This window comes from Alligator sinensis, unplaced genomic scaffold (assembly GCF_000455745.1).
Source record: "Alligator sinensis unplaced genomic scaffold, ASM45574v1 scaffold483_1, whole genome shotgun sequence".
In the NCBI taxonomy this organism is placed as follows: Eukaryota; Metazoa; Chordata; order Crocodylia; family Alligatoridae; genus Alligator; species Alligator sinensis.
In genome coordinates this window covers 545,930-565,985 of record NW_005842778.1, presented here as the reverse complement: position 1 = coordinate 565,985, position 20,056 = coordinate 545,930, and the positions used below count along the sequence as shown (strand labels likewise).

Below are 20,056 nucleotides of genomic sequence, written 5' to 3'. Positions count from 1 at the left end.
CTTACACTTCTATCACCAGGGCTAGGGAGAGACATTACACATAAACCAGTTTAAAGTAATCTGAAACTGGTTTCAACCTGTAACAAAACAGATGTTCAGTGCACATAAACCAGTTTGAAAATGGCTGAAACCAGTTTGAAATAAACCTGGTTGAATGCAGTATCAGACTTAACTGATTTGGCTCAAAATGATTTATGCAATGTCTGTCCCAGACCCCTTCCTGGTTTAAGATACACCAGACACCGCCAGCATCCTAGCATGCTGTCTGGGCTGGGCTGGGCTGGGCTGGGCAGGGCAGAGCTCTCTGCTCCACAGCAGGGCTGGCCCCTCCCCTCTGCTTCCTGGTTGGCACAGAAGGGTCTGCCTGGCTTCCGCTTGCCCAACCCCCTGCCCCCTCACTGCTCAAGCAAGAAATCCCCTCCTCCCTCCCATCTCCCACAGCAGGGACCCCAGCCTCATAGACCCTAGGCATGTGGTATGCTGGCTAATGCAGATGTGTGTGTGTGTCTCCAATTTCACTGGGACAGGCAGGCAGAACAGTGACCACTTAGGGCTGTTTGGAGCTAATCAACAGGTAAGCTGTTTAAGAAGAGTGTGAAGTAATGGAGAGAAGCTATTGTTTTGCTGATGGGGTGATAAACAGTGTTATCAGCTTGCTCACCTGTCAGTTTGCTGCAAACAGTATAAAGAATAGGGAGGGAGATTGAAAAGCCCTGTATCATCAACAGATGCATGCACTGCACACTCCCACTTTGCCTCAGAATGCTAGCAAAGGTCTGGGATCTGGCAACAATTCCCACCCCTTGCGCAGGGAAAAGCCCAGGATGGTGCTGGCAAACCTCCCTAACCAGAACATCCTCCCAGGTCCTGACTATGCCCCCTCTCAGCTCATCACTGTGCAAGGGAAGGAAGGGCCCCCCCCCCCCCCCCGCCCTGATTTATGGACTGAGCCACTGCAGGCATGTGCCTGGATTTCCTCAGTCCAGAAAGAATTTCTGTTGCATTAGAAACCAGTTCAGTCTAGCCCGGTTAGACTAACCTGCAAAGATCGAATCAATTCATGCTCAGGCTTTTTGAATGTCTGTCCCTAGCCCAGAACATCTGGCAGCAGATAGAAGCACCACTGCCAAGGCACTAGGCACATGCATACCCCTGCACTGCTGGTAGTTCTGGGCAACTCCACTACAGCTCTTCTGCCTCCTGAATGCAAAGTACAGGAAACCCTCGCTATTCGTGGGTTTGGCATTTGCGGTTTCAAATATTCGCGAATGCCGAACCACATTTTAAATACACCTTATAGACCTAGAGAAGCTCCTCGGGAGCTCCGTGCTTGCTGCTGCCAGGCTCCTGCTGTCACTGCCGCTGCCAGGGGCATTGCATTCATGAACGCAGTGCCTTATTCATGGATTTCACCATTCTCAGGGGATACACGAATGTATCCCCTGCAAATGGCAAGGGTTTCCTGTACGCTTTGGGCAAGCACCAATCACTGAATGGCCTGTGACAGCCAACTGAAGGCAAAGACGTGTCTTAACATACTTTCAGCAAGCTACAAGATTGCGAAAGAAGCCTTATTCTGCTTGATAGTGGTGCAGTATCAGCAGAGTGGCGAATGGAGCTGCTGCAGAGGGACCTGGCATACATGTTCTTGAAGTTCTTTTGGTAGGAAGGGGAGTTCTGCCAGCAATATTTTGTGTTGTAGATGAGGCCTAGGCAAGGGAGTTGCCACTTTGCCTCCTATAAATATTTTTTTAACTTAGAAATGTATTTGAATGCATAAATTTTCCAGTTAATTTTTTGCAATATTGACTGAGAGTTATAATGAGCATTGGAGCATACAGATGAGTTGTGGGAAGTCAATGGGATATTAGATAGAACTAAACAGTAATAAAAAGAGACCCTAGGATTTCCCTTTAGGAGACACAGAAAGGGAAATGATTGTTTCACTAAACATCCCTTAGAAAACTAGCTGCTAAACTAAAAAAAAAAAGAGATACAAACAATTTATTTTGATATTGTGGCTTTACATGTTGACTGAAACCAGGTTTGGGGAAAGAGGGAAAGATCATATCCAAAACCAGGAACCTGTATTTTACTATCAGTTGCTGACTGCGGCACTCAGCCTCTGGGTCATCTACCTAGTGTCGTCACAGTCTTTTCCAGATATGGGGCTTTAAAATCAGATGAGGATTCTTGGCAAAAACAGACACCAGAGCCTCCATTTAATTTGTCTGGAAACTGAAGCATCAGAAAAGCTTGAGGGCCTATGCGCTTAGTAACTTAAAAATGTGTGTGCCTGAATTTATAAGTCCAGTCTAACTTTTCCATGAGTAAAATGGACATGACAATTGATTCTCTCTCTGACAGGTGTACTTTAAAACATTAATTATACTGGTTACTATCAGTAGCGAATACTATTTGGGTGCTTTGTATAAAATTCTTGCTAATTATTGAAGTCATATAAACAAACAAACTCCCTGGATATGACCTAATGAGCATGCCCATGCAATTTGCAGCACCTCAAAGCAATCTGAGGTGCTGCAAACTGCATGCAGCATGTGTGCACATGTTCAGTGAGCTGCTAATTTGCAGTGCAGCAGTTATTTTTGACACCAGGAGATTCTGGTGTAAAAAAACCCCCAAAACACCACTGAAAAAAGTGGTGTGGCTCATGCAGCAGCACCATGCACCACCAGAAAGGGATCCTGGCCAGCCAGGCTCCATGCTCTGGCTGCCAGCCAGGCTCCAAGTGGCTGACTCGGCACTGGACCCCAGGTAAGGCTGCTGGGGCCAACACAGGTGCTGGCCCCAGTCTTCCCTATCCCACCTGGGTCACTTTGCCACATGCTAGAATGCATGTGTATGGGTGTGCCTGGGAACAAATAGCCATGGTACAAATATGTGCCACTGCTATTTGTCCTGTAGGAAATGTGCACCTCTGCACCTGCATGCTTCTCAGGATGTGCCCCTGATAGGCTTTCCTCACCTCTCGCAACACAAACTCAAAGTAAACTATAAAATTGGCAAAGGCTATTTTGTGGGGCTAAAAATAATGTGTGGAAAAAGAAAAAGACAGACGACTTTCAATAAATATTAAAATCTGTCACGACTACCTTATTCTTTTCCTTCTATGAAGTTCACTGAGCTGTTCTCACTATCTTGCTTCCCCCCCTTCTGCTGCATCTCTCTCCTTTTTTTCCCCTTCTTGGTTTTGTTTGTTTGTTTTGTTTGGGGTTTTTTTTTAGGTCCTGCTCATTTTCTTTGGTAAGCCGGAAGCATTTCTTCTCCCACCCACTCCTTCCTGCAGATCCCCTTTGCTGCATGTCTCCCTCCTTCTATTCTTTGACTCCTTCGCATCCCAAGTTCACTTTCTCCCACAAGAAAACAGGAACAAAATGTTACTGGTTTGTGTTTTTACAACCAATTTGCTGTAATCATTTTGCTTAGTATTATATAACACAAAGTACAGCACATCAGTTTTGAGAACAAGGACGCTACATTTCACCTATTTTTAACAGATATCAATTTTGTCTCTCTTTCCAGGTTTCTTTCTGCAATTCCCTTACCTTCCAAGGTGCCTCTGTTTGCCAAATAGCGTGGCAATCTTGACCTACAGGATCATTATTAGCTGAAGTAGCACAGTGAATTGAAGCTCTGATCTCCATCTCCTGACATACTTAGGTTTTGCATACAGTAAACTTAAAGAAAATATCTATTAAGTATATTAAAAGCATGCTTATCACACACAAGACTATTGGAAATGAGTGAAGTTAACTAAAAATTGATTTTTCAAAGAGCGGCAATGTCATGAAATGCTATTATTTTCACCGCCTTAGCAACATCACATCTTTTATTTTATTTTATTTTATTTTATTTTATTTTATATGCACAAGGAAAATGTGACACTAGTAACTGAATATTTGTCTTGACAAATTTCAATGTCAATAATTCTCCCTCACCCCCATAAGTTGTGGGACCACAAGGCTTCAGTAATGAACTCCTCCTCCCCACCCAACTTTCCTATCAATCCATTCCTCTGCTGGCACTAGCTCCCATTATTTTAGGGAGGATGAATCACTTTTGTTAATGCCTGTGTTTGACGATGCTACTTCTATTTCCTGTCTGTTACCCCGATACACATCCAGTTCAAGGTGCCATAGAGTCTGAAGTCCCTGGCAGGGGAAGCCCTGCAGCTGCCTCTGATGGGACCCTCTGATTCCCTTCTCCCCTTTCCCTGACAGGGTAGCCCTGGGTCCAGTTGGAGACCCATTCATGCCCTGGGGGATCTTGCTGACAATCAGCTGATTGTTGGCACCTGCCCTGGAGTTCCCCTGCCATTTGGAGACTGGTGGTGCCCTGAGGGCCAGTGCCAACAATATTGTATATCCAGGGCCATCCAGACCTGATTCTAACAATAAGCAGATTGTTAGGCAACAGCCCCAGAGAGCCCTAGTATGTGGATATACCAAACATTAAATTTAAGCTACCATACAGACCAGCCATAAAATGTTCCACAAAGAACAAAGAGACAACTCATATTTTGTTTCTGCATTTAAAGATACATTTCAGTCTGAAATGTTCATACATAATTTTGGAGCTTTCCGAAGGACCTAAAAAAATCTCCTCAAAGGCAGGTGACAAAAACATGATCTGTTACATTATTTGAAACCTCATGACTTTGGAGAGGCTGACTCATTTTTGTTAATGCCTGTGTTTGACAACGCTACGTACATTTTCAGCCTCATACTCTCACTACCCTGTTCAATGTCACAACTCCTAAAGGAGGAGGAGAGGGAATGAGAGGGCATTATTCCCTGACAAGTGGATGCCTCTGCCTTATTAGTCAAGACAGCTTCATACTCACTGAAGTCTATCTCACTGCTGTATATTCATTTTATCCAATGCCTATTGAAAGCAAATTTAAAAAGAAACCCCACCATTTCAGGCAGGAACAGGGGTCATAACCCAGGGAAACTTCTTTCCAAGGTACTGCCTAGGACCTTGCGCAGGTTGCCCACAGTCCATTCTTTTTTTGTCCTCTTGACTGCCCATTGAGCCAGGCTCAAGAGGATTGGTGGAAGGTGCTCTTAGACCATTAGTTAAGGAACTGTACTGCAAAGTGGAAGAAAATAGCTTCATACTCGCTTTAAGTATGGGACTAGATCCTTGGTGTCCCATTTCTAGTGAAAGTGCCCTAACTACTAGGATGCTGGGTGAAATAGTCCGTGAGAAGGGGAGCTGGGTTAAAAAGAATAGCTTGTAAAACATTAAAGGCATAGCACAAAGAAAAATAGTGAAAGTAACAAAATGTTAGACATCCCAGCAAATACAGCCTATTCTTAGACACACAGCCATGTGCATTACTACTGCCATAAATACCATACACTATAGCTTATGCGCTTTAACTCTGTTCATTTAGAAACACTACTGTATACCAAACTAGGGCCTGATAATACACCAAATCTACTACATCAAACCCACTACTGGGAGCATTGGGAGGGGCTATCATCATGATGGGACTGACCTGAAGGAACAGTTGAGAGGAATTTTGGAGAAGAAGGAGATACACAGCTGACATCCTCAAAAAGAAAGAGTTAAGGTTGTGGAAATGATAACATATATGACTATGTGGGTGGAAAAAAGTGAGGGTATGTCTGATCAATTAGCTTCCAATGCCCTTGTTTGGAAGTTTCAAGGCAGGAATAAAACTGGTAACTGTGTATGAATCCTAGTTGTTTCATCATAAAGTGTATTGCACATAAATCCCTTTCAGGATTTTGTATCCGGAAAGCTCATGTTACTTTCACTTGAAACTACTTACTTGCTGCTCCAGGAAAGCTATTTAATTTACTCCTCCAGATAAATAACACACTAAAAAATGCACTAATCATTTTAAGAGAGCCTTTGAAAATGATACTCCATCTTTACATCCAAATAGAATGTGTGTATTTGACTATTTAAAAAAAATATATTCTTAGAACTACGCTTATACAAACAAGTAAGCCTAAAAAACAAATCTAAATTCCTGAACACCCTACCCTATAGTTGTGTACTTGTTGCAAGACAGGACCAAAACTTAGAGGCCCTAAAGCACTGGTTCTCAAACTTTTTAGATGCAAGGAATCCCCATTAAAGTCAAGGCATACCTCTATAGCTTTTATGAATTGAGTGGCACCCCGTTTCAAAAACTAACTTATTTATTACAATGCTTACCTCCTTGCAGAGGGACTGAGCAGTGTGGGTTGGGGAGAGGCAAGGTAGGGATAAGCCTGAGCCTGGGCTTATCTACTTATCTCAGGGGCGGGCAATTATTTTGGGTGGAGGGCCGCTTACTCAGTTTTGGCAGGATGTCAAGGGCCACATGGTAGCCCCGCCCCTTGACAGGTGCCCCACCCCCATGTCACCATCTTGGGACCAATGTGCCAATATCTTGAGACCAGTGTCCCAGGACCAGCACCAGTGGGGTCCAAAGAGGGGCACAGGCTGGCAGGGGTCTGTGGAGCTGGGCTGGGCTGCACCAGCAGGGAGATGGGGGAGCTGGCCTGGCGCCATAGAGCCCCTGCTGGCTGGGACCCTGCGCTCCTGCCACCCTGCTCTGGGCCCCACTGGCACTGGCCCTGGGACACTGGTGTGCATCCCATGCTCCCGCTGGCTCCCCACCCTCTCACTCCCAGTGCCCCCCAGCCCCACGGTACAGGCAGGGGACAGAACACAGCACTGACCCCCTGCTTGCTGGCAGGGAAGAAGCTGGTGCTGAGTGCAGGGAAAAGCGGCCCCTCACCTGCCCCGTGGCCAGCGCTCCCTGCTGCAGGTGCTCGCAGGCCACATGGGGCTGTCTGGAGCGGACACAGGCAGCCCCATGCACACAGCAAGTGGCTACAGCACAAAGTGCTGGCCATGGGGCAAGTGAGGGGCCACTTTTCCTCACACTCAGCACCAGTTTGTAGCCCGGCCCTGCTACCAGCCTGGGCTTCAAGCCTGCTCCTGGGCTCACCCATCAGCAGCAGCAGCTGTGGCCCCCCCCACATGCTGTGCTGGACAGTGTTGGCTGCTGCTGTGTGCCCAGAGCTCATTTGCTGGGCAGCCCAGAGGTGACAGTGGCAAACACTACCCAGTGCAGCAAGCGGGGGGGCCACAGCTGCTTTCGCCATGCGCAGCCCCGATGGGCAAGGCCGGAGCCGGCAGAGGGCTGAGGCTGGCTGCAGAGCCAGGTTACAAGGTGGTGCTGAGAGCGGGGGGTGGGAAGCAGCCCCTCACCTGCTCCATGCCCAATGCCCCACGCCCGATGCCCCATGCTGCAGCTGCTTGCAGCCCGTGTGGGGCTGCCTGTGCCTGCTTGAAACAGCCCTGCGTGGGCTGCGAGCAGCTGCAGCAGGGAGTGTCAGTCACAGGGCAGGGGAGGGGCCACTTTCCTCAGCACCGGGAAGGAGCCCATGGAAAAACTGAGTGGGAGGAAAAGCGGCATGCTTTCCTCCCCCACCGCATGGCCGGCGCTCCCTGCTGCAGCTGCTCGCAGCCCACGCAGGGCTGTTCAGAACAGGCAGCCCCATGCAGGCTGTGAGCGGCTGCAGTGCAGGGTGCCAGCCACAGGCTGGTGGAGGGGCTGCTTTCCCCTCGCCTGCGCTCAGCTTTTTCCCAGGCCACTTTTCACTGGGCTCCTCCCCTGCCCGGGGTCCTCCCCTGCCCTTCTTCCCTCCCTTCCCCCTTACCTGAGGTTCTGGTGCCGCCGGGGCAGCCACATGCTCCCAGACCAGAAGCCCCGGCTAGGCTTAAACCAGTTTGAGAATCATTAAAGACATTATAGATATATAAAATCAATTGAAAGTGGTTTACTGGAAATGTTATACAAAGTGATTATTAAGAACAGAGTTTGTTTCCTAATGTTCAAACCTCTCATGCTTTTCATCTATGCATCTCCTATATGTATTGCTATGATTTAGAAACTTACGGTTCCGGGTTACTGGAAATTTAAAAAAGGAAGCTTGGTGTATTATCCAAGCTTGGTGTATTATATAAGCTTGGTGCATTATCCATTTCAATAAGCTAGGTTTCTCTTTTAGATATTAATTGGAGCTTATAGGGAAAACAAAGTTTCAATGTAATTGATCTTAGCACATGATATAATATGACATAATACTGTAGTCTTTGATTTCTTATAAATCAAAATGGATGCAAACACAGCAACATATAAAGACACCAATGATGAGTGTTAGTCCCATACCAAAAGAGTTACATAGCTGAGAAAAGATCTGGCTCATTATTAGCTGAAATAAGGGGGTATATTTCTGTGGTTAACCAAGAACACTGAATATGTACAGTTTTAAATTAAAATGAGTGAAATGTGTTTAGGATAACTTGCTTCAGCACTGGATACCCCATTTGAATTTTCCTTGGAACAGGGACAGTCTTGAATAGCATACATTCTGCAACTAATGGATGTGCAAATATCCAGGCTTGCCTAACTCAGGTCAGATGTGTAACATTGCAGCCACCAACAAAAGAATGATATACTGTAATGTGAAATGAATGTTTCTTTGCAATCAAGGTTCCTCTTATCATTGAGCATTCTGGACTGTCTGGACAGTCTGGACTTAGTGACCATTGATACAGAAATATTAGCCAAAGGTGAGAATGGGAAGTGAAGCAGTTGTACTCTCTTGATAACACTTTAGTTTTGAGAATCAGCATTTCACAACAATGTTTACTGAGTATTGTGATCTACAGTTTCAGTCCACCCATCAGCACATTCAGGATGACAACATTAAAACAAGCCATACATTGTAGTGTCATTTAAAATACAAATGTCTTATACCATTAGCAAAAACACGAGAATCAGAAAGGCACCAGTAAAGTTTGAAGGATGAATCTAGCCTTGATGTTGGTATATTATATACTAACATACAATGCTGATGTGGGCTTTAAGGATAGATGTTTATTCCTTTGCAGCAATAGTGATCTAAAAGTATAATTCAAGAAATTAAATTAGTGTAGAACTAGAAATACAAATTAAGAAGAATAAAGACTTCAAAATTCTAATCGTCAAAGTGAACCATTATAGTAACTACACTTTAACTCACAGTCCCACATTATGTAAGTGGAATCCATTTTTCATTACTTGTATCCCTGTACCTCCTACTGACTTTCTCTGGATGCAAAACCATAGCTAAAAGATTATTTTGGTTCCGGTACGTCACAATAACATATTTAAACACAAATCAATTCCCTCCTTCAGCATGCAGATGAAGGAGTAATGGGAACTATCAAAAGCTTCATTTTCATGAGAAGTCAGATTTTTAGGATATAAACTATACATTCATGCATTTAAATCTAGTGATCAGTGAAAACAAAGCAGTTTATCAGTTTCACGTGTGTTAGCAGATGGAGGCAAAGACTATGCAGAACCCTAGTGCTTACCTTTAATATGCTAATATGTGAAAGCTACAAACTGCCTTGTCTTCACTGGAATTTCACTTTGTATTACTGTATGTCAGCTAAGCCAAGGTAGAACATTCTCTTTTTCCCTAGTCAGGACAAGAACATAGATTGCAAATTTTGGAACTGGATCTGTGCAAAGAGCTTTAAGGACAACTATGGATTACGGCAACATTTTTTGCTATCTGGTAGATGTAATTCTTTAACCTTGCTGGATTTTTGGTTGTAGCCATGTTGATCTATGGACTTAGGCAGGCAAAGTTCTTTGGGTAGATGTGATATCTGTTATTAGATCAATTGAGTATGTGGAAAAAAGTTCTTTGCTAGCTTTTGGGTGCAATTATCCTTCCTTAGCCATAAGGGTTAGGGACAGATATTATACATAAACCGGTTTAAATGATCAGAAACTGATTTAAACTTGTACCAGAACAGACATTCAGTGCACATAAACCAGTTGGAAAATGGCTGAAACTGGTCTGAGATAAACCTCTTGAATGTAATATCAGACTTAACTGATTTGGGTCAAACTTGTTTATGCAATGTCTGTCCCAGACCCCTTCCTGGTTTAACTTAAACCAGAATCCCTCAGTATCCCAGATGCTTTGCAGCCCTAGGTGGAGTTCTCTACTCCAGAGAGCTGGGCTGGAGTTCTGGCTGGAGATCTGGCAAAGACGACAGGCACAGCAGCGTCTGCCTTGCTTCCTCCTGCTCCACGTCCTCCCACACCACTCCCTGCTCAAGCAGGGATTCCCCCCTTGCACAGCACAGAATGTAGCTAACATATGGTATGCTAGCTAATGCTGAGACGTGTCTGTATAAGGCAGACAGGACAGTGGACTTTTTGGAGCGAATCAACAGGTCAGCTGGTAATGTCCCTCCGGTCCTTCCTTGGAAAAAGTTGTTTAAGAAGAGCTTGAACTAATGAGAGAGGCTTTTGTTTTCTGATGGCCTGATAAAAGCTCTGTTATCAACTCCCTGCTGGGCTGATCAGGAGCAGCGAGGTGGGGAACCCCTTGCTAACCAGAGCATCCTGCCGGGGCCTGGCCATGCCCCCCTCAGTTCAGTTACGTGAAAGGGAAGGGAGGGCTGCTCTAGTGCCCTCGGCTTCTAGCCTGAACCACTGCAGGCATATACCCACATATCTTCAGTCCATAGAGGACATCTGTGCATTTACAAACTGGTTTAAGCCTAGCCAGGTTAGACTAACTTGCAAAGCTTGAATCAATTCAGACTCAGGCTTTTTGAATGTCTGTCCCTAGCCAGGGAGTCTCCTTTAACCCTTTCACTGAGAAAGTTGAAATTGCCTGGTATACAACAGACTTTTCCACATTCTATTTCTTAGATTTTTATTTTTATTGTATTTATTTGTCAATTTCCCATTCCAGCATTAATGTACCCTCCATGGAGGTGTCAGTGTATAAACTTATATAGAATTTATTATGGAACCACACTGGTCACTGGGGGATAGGAATTAAGTCACAGCATACAAAAACCTGAAACACTCCAGAAGAAGCCTTTAATTCAACACTACTGTACTTTTTGAAGACCACATCTATTTATACAAAAATCCCACAGACATTGCTTTTTACCAGAAGCACTTAAATGTGTTATTAGTTAACAGCTTGATATAAGCATAGCAAAGTGCAGTTCATGGCCTGGTAAATGGGATGGTATACGTGTTGTCAACTAATTGCTGCAAAATTACTGATATTACAGCAGAGTGCTATGCAAAAAGAGAAAGAAAGAGAGAGAAAAAGTGCATTGTCTGCTGATGTGAATTAATTGATTCTGGGATCACAATCATTATAACCTACTGAATAGAGAAAGTGATGTTTTCTTCAGACCACCCATCAAAACACTAATTTAGAACTTTCAGAAGTCTAATGAAAATGGAAAGTTTTCTATTCTGAACAATAATTTATAAAGAAGTCATTTAGAAACATAAAATCACTTTTAATCTCCCTCATCATACTTACATTATTTTTCTTGGAAAATCATTTCATTTAACTTGAAAAACCAAATGTCTCTTTCCAAAGGTTACATAGATTTTTTGAAATAGGCCCATAATATCTTTTATTTTAATGATGTATTCTAAATGAAGATTTATTCAAAGAGTTGTAGGGCTTTGCTCATTAGGAGATTAAACCATTGAAAAGACTGATGCTTGTCAAAGTCAAAAAGAAACTCAGCATAAGAGCTAAGACTATTAACCTAGATCTCATAAATTCATCCAGTAACTTGAGCATAGGATGACACTGCTGTCTTTATTAACAGTTTAAATATTAGGGCTGTGCGAAACAGCACCATTCCATTTCAACTTGCATTTAGACATTTCAACAGAACAACGTTTCATTTCATTTCTGGCCTGATTTGGATGAAACTTGCAGGAATGGTAGTCCCTTCTGAGGGCATGAAGCCTGCCATGTTTCAAGGAAATAGATGCAGGGGGTTTGGGGAAACTGCACCTCAAGCTGTGGACAAGCAAAACTCATGTCATAGGTGATACTGTGTGTGTGTTAAGGTGCAGCAGGTTGAAAACTAAAGGCATGCTACCCCCTGATGAGGCCCTGAAGCTGCCAGCTGTCAAGGAGATAGGTGCAGGGTCTTCTGGGTTCTGGGTCCTGCACCTCTGGCTGCTGACAGGCAAAACTCATGACATGGGTGCTTGTGGGACTGTGTCTGTCTTAGGGCACAGCGGGGTGAAAACTACAGACCTTCTAGGCCCTGCTGCAGCCATGAAGCCTGCCAGCTATCAAGGAGATAGGTGTAGGGGGAGTCTGGGTTCTGGGACCCTGCACTTCTAGCTGCTGACAGGTAAAACTGGAATACACAGCTCAGTAACTGACACCAAGGCAGAAAGCAGGGCAGTTCAAACAATGCTGCCTTTTATGCAGTTTTTCCATCCCTCCCCCAGAGCACTGGGATTGGAAGAGACCTCAGGGAAGGTTGACAGTCACTGGCCAGCTACACAGTCAATAATGAGAGCAGTCCTTCCCCCACCCCTTCTCCTCTTCCCCTTCCCTCTTCTTACTTTAGTTCCTGTTTCCCTGCAGGCAAGCCCAGCTTAAGCTTCAAAACTCGAAACATTTTGAAAATTTCAAAATGTTTTGACTTGCCTCATTTCATTTCGAGGCTGTTTTGAAGCTCTCTGTTTCATTTCGATTTTGGTTTTGTAGCTCAAAATGAGTCAAAACAGTATTGAAATGAAACTGCCAGCGAAATTTTGCACAGCCCTATTAAATATGTCTGTGCAGAGCCTCTTGATTTCAGTGAAGTTTTATGCAGGTATGGCTGTCCATCTCCACAATTCAGTTTCAGGATCAAGACATAAATCTATGCATATGAATAATGCATGAAAATATCCTAGTATTGACTAGGTTTTTTATAATATCTTTAAAGTGCTGTAACAATTACACTGTGGTATTATCTTTAATCCTTATTTTCAACCCCCAAACAAGCCCTGGAACAGCACGTTAAGCTGAACACTTTACTATGCATGCACTGCTAAACGATTATATAAGATCTGTGCTTGTGACTGCTCAACATCAAGCTGTTTAGCATGCCAGATACAGCATGTCCAATTAAATAGATATAAATGACTGTTATTTTTACTGTTGCTCCTTTACTGCATTTATGACACTTTTAGATGATACAAGATGTACTGCTCTTCATGGGGGAGAAGAGCACAATCTGAGCTGAAAATTTCAGAATTGTTAATGACTGAGACAGGAAGGAAGTATTGCATGCACACACACACACTTTATAAAACTTAGCTAAAGAGTCTGATCAGATGAAAGAAAGCCGCAGTTTCTCATTCCATGTTCACTTTGCTTTCACCAACATGTCTAGGAGTTGTGGTACATATCACAACTGATTCTACAAACTCTCACACATATACTCCCACAGATTTTAGTAAGGCTATTCATAGTGTGAGCTTGCAGGATCAGGTACAGATAATAGATGAGGCATATAAAATTAGTCATTTAGGATGGAATAAAAACCTGCACTAGAAGGGTCCAGGCTGTTGTTCTGGACCCAAATGTTGTCTAATTCAGGCTGCATTCTCCTTAACTTTTATACAAGTTATGTCTAAGTAGAGATTCTGGTGTCTGATGCACTAGTCATTCATGGTTCCACATTAGAGACACACCTTCCCTGGTGTCCTCCGCTACCACTGGACTCAGAGAAAGGGGGGTTATAAATATAAACATGTCTAATAATGAAACCTGAACTAGTTTCTTACTTAATGTTAAACATTTTTTTTTGTTCAAAGCAGACTCTTTAAAATCTACAACTCACAATAATCAGATTAATCTGAAAACTAATGGGTCTGGGCTGTAGGCAAAGACCTAAGTTGTGTTGACTGGGAAATGTCAGGCTAACTCTGAATTTAACATTTTTTTCTTTTTTTTTTAATGAAATACAGCCAGGGATCTGTGGTAAAACCTTACATCTGCAATTGCTGGTTTTTACATATTTCTGCGTTCAGGAGTCAATGTTTCTTTTCATTTAATGAAACATAGATCTCCATTTCTCCTTGAAATTCTGTCTCTGACTTCATTTCTGGGAAATGTTACAGTTTATTGCTTCTCAGCAAGAACAGAAAAAAACACTATTTCTTTATTATTATTATTTTTAAGTCATTTAGGAATATGAGGTAGCAATAAGTGTTTTAGAATAATACTCTTCTGAAGTTTTAGGACAATATAACACTAAAACTTCCTGCTCTTTGCTGAAAAACTGCATCCTGGAAGGAGGTGTGATACAAATTAAAGCTGAACAGAACCAGTCTTCACATCCTATAGGAATTTCTGACATCTCAGATTATTTTTCCTTTCTTAAAAAGAGTCAAGATTTTAAAAATTGTTACAAACCAAAAGTTCAGAAGAAAATTTCAAATTTGCGCCCCCCAAATTTCCAAAGATATTAACATATTAAACCAAACTAAGTTGACCCTGAATGCAAGACAACCCCCCAATTAATACATTTGATATATAGAAAATTTATAAATTTGTTATAATTTTCCAGGTATAGAATCCAATTATGGAAAAGTCACTTTTAATTCATCCCTCCCACTGCTGCAGAGAGGCAGACAGTGTGGGGGTCAAGGAAGAGGGAGAAGTCAAACAACTTACTCCCTACTTGTGCCTGCCCCCTGCCACCTCTGCCCCCTGCCTGCTGACCCTTGCAACCTCAGACCCCACCTCTCTTCTTCCCCACTCTGCCTCCGCTCCCTCTTCTGCCCTTCCTCCCCCATTATTAGATTAGTTAAAAACTAATAATAAGAGACAAGCTTCTGCCTTATCTACAGAGCAACTTCTCTTGCTTCCTAATAGGGTATCATGATCATATAAGACAGTATTAAAATCTATTAATTTGCTTCTAAAGTAGGAATAAAGGAGCAGGAAGGTCATGAAAGGAAACCTGGTTTAGATGGCCAAGCCTAATATCTCCTTCATGTTTAATTCACACTGAATATATTTCATTTGCACAGGGCTACTTAACCTAGTTGATGGTTTTTATGCATCACACTGGGTGTATCTACACATGCATTAATGTGCTTTTCCTAAAATGCATTAAATTTAGTACCTCCAATGTGAGGTACTAAACAAATGTGCATTAGGCTGCCTTAATGCACAGTAACAAATGTTCACCATTTTAAAGTGTCACTTAATGTGCAGTAGCCTATTTTATTGTGCATTAGCATAATAGCAGTTTTTTTTTATGTGACACATTAATGTGCAGTAAAATAGGTGAATGAGCATTAAAGTGCATGTGTAGATGCTCCCACTGTTACCCAGACGTGGCATGAAAGACTTGTGAAACATTCTTAGATCTCAAAGAACAAGATAAAGAAAACAACCCACAAAGTGTTTTGTAATATTAGTATCTGATATATACTAGTGGGCCTTTACAATCATTTTCAACCCCATTTAGACAAAAAGAGTCCACGTGGATTTGTCAGTAACAGCAACAAGACGGCTACACCTGTAACAATGATGTCAATTCAGCTGTGTTTACTTTTCTGTTGCTTTTTTAAAAACTGCACCTAGTAATGTATATTTTCTTTAGTGAAAGCTGGATTCAGACACATTGATATAGTGACTCTCAGAATCTTTAGGTATTAGTATTTATCATTTACTGGGTGCATGTTTGCACACGTCATGTCATGATATTGTAATTATTTGTTTTACTTCTGTAAATGTGACCTGAATACCAAGCCTCCATGTCTTCTCTAAAAATCTGAATAATTTTACCACCCACATCTACCCTATTCAGCAGCCCCTAAGTAAAGCTTAACTCTTAGTTGATTTCATCAGGTTTATGTCTGAAAGGTTTTGCAGCACTGTGTTCACTTTGAACACCATGCAGTTGACTATGCAGCATTTTAGTGGATCACAGGAACTGGGAAGCATTCTCATCAGGTGCACGATTACAGAATAACTGGAAAGGAGAAACGATGGCTCACGCTTTCTGTGTCGTTACTAGCAGCCAGAAAATACAAATACATTTTTGCCAAAGAACATAGAAAAATAAAAATAGCATTTATTGTTATTTGCCTCAACTCAAGACAAAGTCAAAACTACAACATTTTTCTCATGAAATGATATCCAAAAAAACTCCACAAAAAATCAGGAGAAACAATATGGAGTCTCATGTCACACAAGTTCCTGTTAAAATTAGCTTACTGGCTTCAATGCAAATGGAGCAAAATTAATGGGAGCCTTCCAGAGCTAGAGATCCTACAGAAAATTTCAATTTTGCAAACATGGCATTTTTTATCAGGAAACTTGACCATCTGGAGTCAGCACATAAAATATTATTAAGCATTGGATCAAAAAAACACTTATTCCCTCTGATCCCCCACCCCCACCCCACACACACATTTATAAGGTAATCTTTTTTGGGGGAAAAGCAGTTCTTAAACACCAGAACCAATTCACAGTAACCAGAGTATATAACAATATAAATAAGATAGTACATCTAAATTAGAACAGTCTACAAAAGTCTAACATCACATATTCATTTCACTGCAATTGTGAAATGAGCTTAAAAGACAATCATTATAACTGACTAAACAAATGACTGAACTGCACAACTCAGACCACTTCCGATGTAGCAACTAATTATAAAATATAATTAGTGATTATAACATTATGAAACTTGCAGCTAAGTTGTTTAAATTTTGATGACCTAAAAGAGGATACACATTTATTGACAATTTTGTGAGTCATATCCCCCATTTAAATCAGCCCTTATTTCAATATATTTACCATGCTAATACAGTATATTTTTAAATTTGTCACTGGAATAGGATAGACTGTAGATTCCTTCTGAGGAGCTGTCCCTCAAGATTTAGATAAGAAGGGGTGTTTAGGTGAACAGCATTTTATTCATATTTATGTCATGCCCCCATTTATACTTAGCTAAACGAGTTTATCCTACATGTATATTATCTATATTTACTATGTATATTAGTTTTACAGTGGGTATTGAGAACTTGGTCGTGTATGTTTTTCTTGCATCCTGCCACCCACTTCACTTCCCCCTCAGACAAGAGACAGAATTTATCCTACTTACTGGGTGTGTCTACACAAGACTACTTTGCTATAGTGATCAGCTATGATGATGTAGTGTTGGTGGGCACTAAGTGTCATTCTGCTCCTGCTGTGTAGTAGCTCATTGCTACTATGAAGTAGGATCAGAAAACCCATGCGCTTCTGGGACTGTACAGTACCAGTGGTTACTGGCAATCATTTAGTACATGCTTTAGCAAAAGCAAGTACTAAAGCATGTACTAAATGACTGCACAGTGGGGCACATGTGTAGACACGCCCTCTCCCTATGCTCAGATTTCCTTTCACACTTCCAATAAACTCCCTCCCTATTGTTGCTCCTCTCAAAACTTTTTCTCTGAAGCTTTCATTAGCAAAATCATTTTAAAACTTTTTTTTAATTCCTTACTTTTTCCACTTACATTTTTCAAATATAATATATTTTTTAAATTTGCCTTTGATTACTGTTTGACTGTTCAACAAGAAAAGACAGCAATTAGCACCAATAAATACATTGTTCTTACTGTTTAATTAGTATGGGACAGAGCAGATCTAAAACTGGGACAGAAAAGGGATTTCACAGTCATGATTCCTGTCTTAGTATCAAATATAAGAACTTTTTTAATTCCTTAAAACCCCATTTCTAAACAAGAGTAGGTAAAAAAACAGAAAAGAGGTGTATGATTAAGTGGCATCAATCAGAATTGTGTACATTCATAATAATGCAATATCACTATGAGAAAACAATGGTCGTTCCAAGAAGCCATAGCCTCTCTCTCTCTCTCTCTTTTATAAAGATATTGATAATTCTAAGATTTTCTTTCTTGTGCAAATGATTTGCACAAGCTAAAAATGACCCTTGGCTCATACAATGATAGAATTTCAGAAAGGGATTTTCCCCACGGAATTCCACCACAGTCAAAGATACATATGATGACATTTCCCTCGCATAGTAGCTTTTCTGGAAAAAAAATAAAATCAGTTTAATTTTTCCATCGTACCTCGATTTAATGTATAAAAAAGTTGCTCTCCTGATTTAACTTAGTTCACCTGAAGAGATGAACTAAGTTAGATCAAGAATGAGTTAACCTAATCTAACAGATGTTTGAACACATTTAGAGATACGGTGGTCATTCGGGGAGGCGGAATGGCATGGTGCAGCAGGAGGAAGCTGAGCAGGCTCTGCTGCTCCTGTACAGCAGCAAGGACATGACACGTGTGGGTAGGGTGGCACCTGCTCCAGGCAACCCTTCTTGCTTCCACCTAGAAGCAGCAGACTCTGACCCAGGACTGTTGACCAACAGGCTGGGACTGGGCTACAGAATCCTGGAGTGTCTCAGCCAAACCAGGATGCACAGCCACCCTATTCAGAGAGCAGCCATAGCAGTGGGAAAGTCCAGCCATTTACCCCAGCCCCAGGGCTGCGATCTTCCTACCCCCTACCCTAACCAGGTGATTTGTAGTCCTCTAAGTTCCTCCATCCCCAGATGGACAACACCCTTCTAAGCACCTGTTAGCCTGCTACTCCCTCCCTCCTGAAAATCCATTAGCCCGCCCCTCCCGATCCCACCCATCCTGACTTAGATTAGGTTCCTGGCTTACCTCCGTGCCAGACCCAATGCTAGAGCCAATCTTTGATCATGCCAGACCCAATCTGTGATCATGCAGCTTAAAATAAACTTCATAATCATAGATCAGCTATAGAGAACATCTGCATGCACCTAAAGAAAGTCTCACTACTGCCAACCTTAAAAATGATGATGCTGACAGAAAAACCATGAGTTTATTTTTATTTATTTTATAATAATCAATATAGGGTTGTTTATAGAGTCAGGGTCAAATATCAGTACTAATGAGGTGGGGAAATACTAGGTCCCTGCAGAAGAAGTCTGCTGAAAAAGGGGGTATAAGGCAAGAAAAAAAGCAAGTAAGAATAGTGAAGTAAAAGAAAGTAGGGTGTGACTGAAACTGAATGTAGGAAAGGAAATGCTACATGGACAAACAAGAGAAAAACTGGCTCTGTGGTTAATGCACAGGAGTGTTAAAAGGCAGGATGACCAGGTTCCGTGCCCAACTAGGGTGGCCATCACAGAGGACAGTTTGGTTTTCTGCTACTCTGTTCTCTATTGATACAAAACCCAACGCTTATATGTCCTCTATTTTTCTGTTCAAGAGAAAGGTGTGCAGTTGCATATCAATAGAGGACAGAAGACAACCAGATTGTCCTTTACAATGGCCACCCTATGCTCAACTCTTCCCATTGTTTCTTCGTAATCTTGAGTCATCTCACGTTATGTGCCTCAATTCCTCAAGGGATAACACTGCTGCTGATCTACTTCCCTGTGAGGTGAATGTGCTCTGGGATCAAAAATATGGCATTCATTTACTATCATCAGATAAGGAAGATGGAGAGAGTCAGAAAAACTCATACTCAAACCTGCAAAATCATCACTCATGGAGCTGCACGCATCATGGAAGCTATGCTCTTGGGAAAGGAGCAGTTTGTTTCTATGTTTCAGGTACTACTGGTGTGTAATTTGTGAGGATGAGTTTCCCCAGGCAGGCATGGGTATTAGGATGAGTTTCCTTAGGGGATTATGAGACAGGGGGAGGGAGTAGGAATTCTGTCTCCTATTGCCCCCTGTGTTGGACTGATCAGGCAGAAAGGCCTGTGTTTTTCATCTGTAGGACTGCAGTTCAGTTCATCAGCATACTTGCTGCATCCCTTGTACTTCTCTTTCTGCTCTGTTGGACAGACTACCAAGCATAAAGATGAAAAAGCTGTGTGGTATTCCCTATGTGTATTCCCCATGTGCTCCTATTAGCATTGGTTGAAGCAGAGAGGGAGTTCCTCTTGCAGCTGCAGAGTGCACCTGTGACGCATTCTCTGTCTGATTGAAGAACAGTTGGCTCAATTTCTGCCTCAGAGGTATGAAAGTTTTAACAAGCAGACTCAGGCTTAGGAAGTTTGGAGCAGGCCTGGGAATCAATTGTTGCATCTCCCATGCTATCTTTAACAATTTCTATCAGCCCTTTCAGATATTTAGAATAATCCACTGCTTCAGCAA

The 20,056-nt window shown here is 42.2% G+C and overlaps 1 protein-coding gene across 1 annotated transcript in view; it reads right to left on the bottom strand.

Annotated features, from left to right (window-relative positions):
- Positions 1 to 8,843: 8,843 nt before the first annotated feature.
- Positions 8,844 to 20,056, bottom strand: part of LOC102382509 (transmembrane protein FAM155A-like) — a 257,478-nt gene continuing 246,265 nt past the window's right edge. The window contains exon 3 of the mRNA XM_025216960.1: positions 8,844 to 8,956. Coding sequence (XP_025072745.1) covers positions 8,933 to 8,956 — 24 coding nt within the window. The 3' untranslated portion in view covers positions 8,844 to 8,932. The remainder of the gene's footprint in view (positions 8,957 to 20,056) is intronic.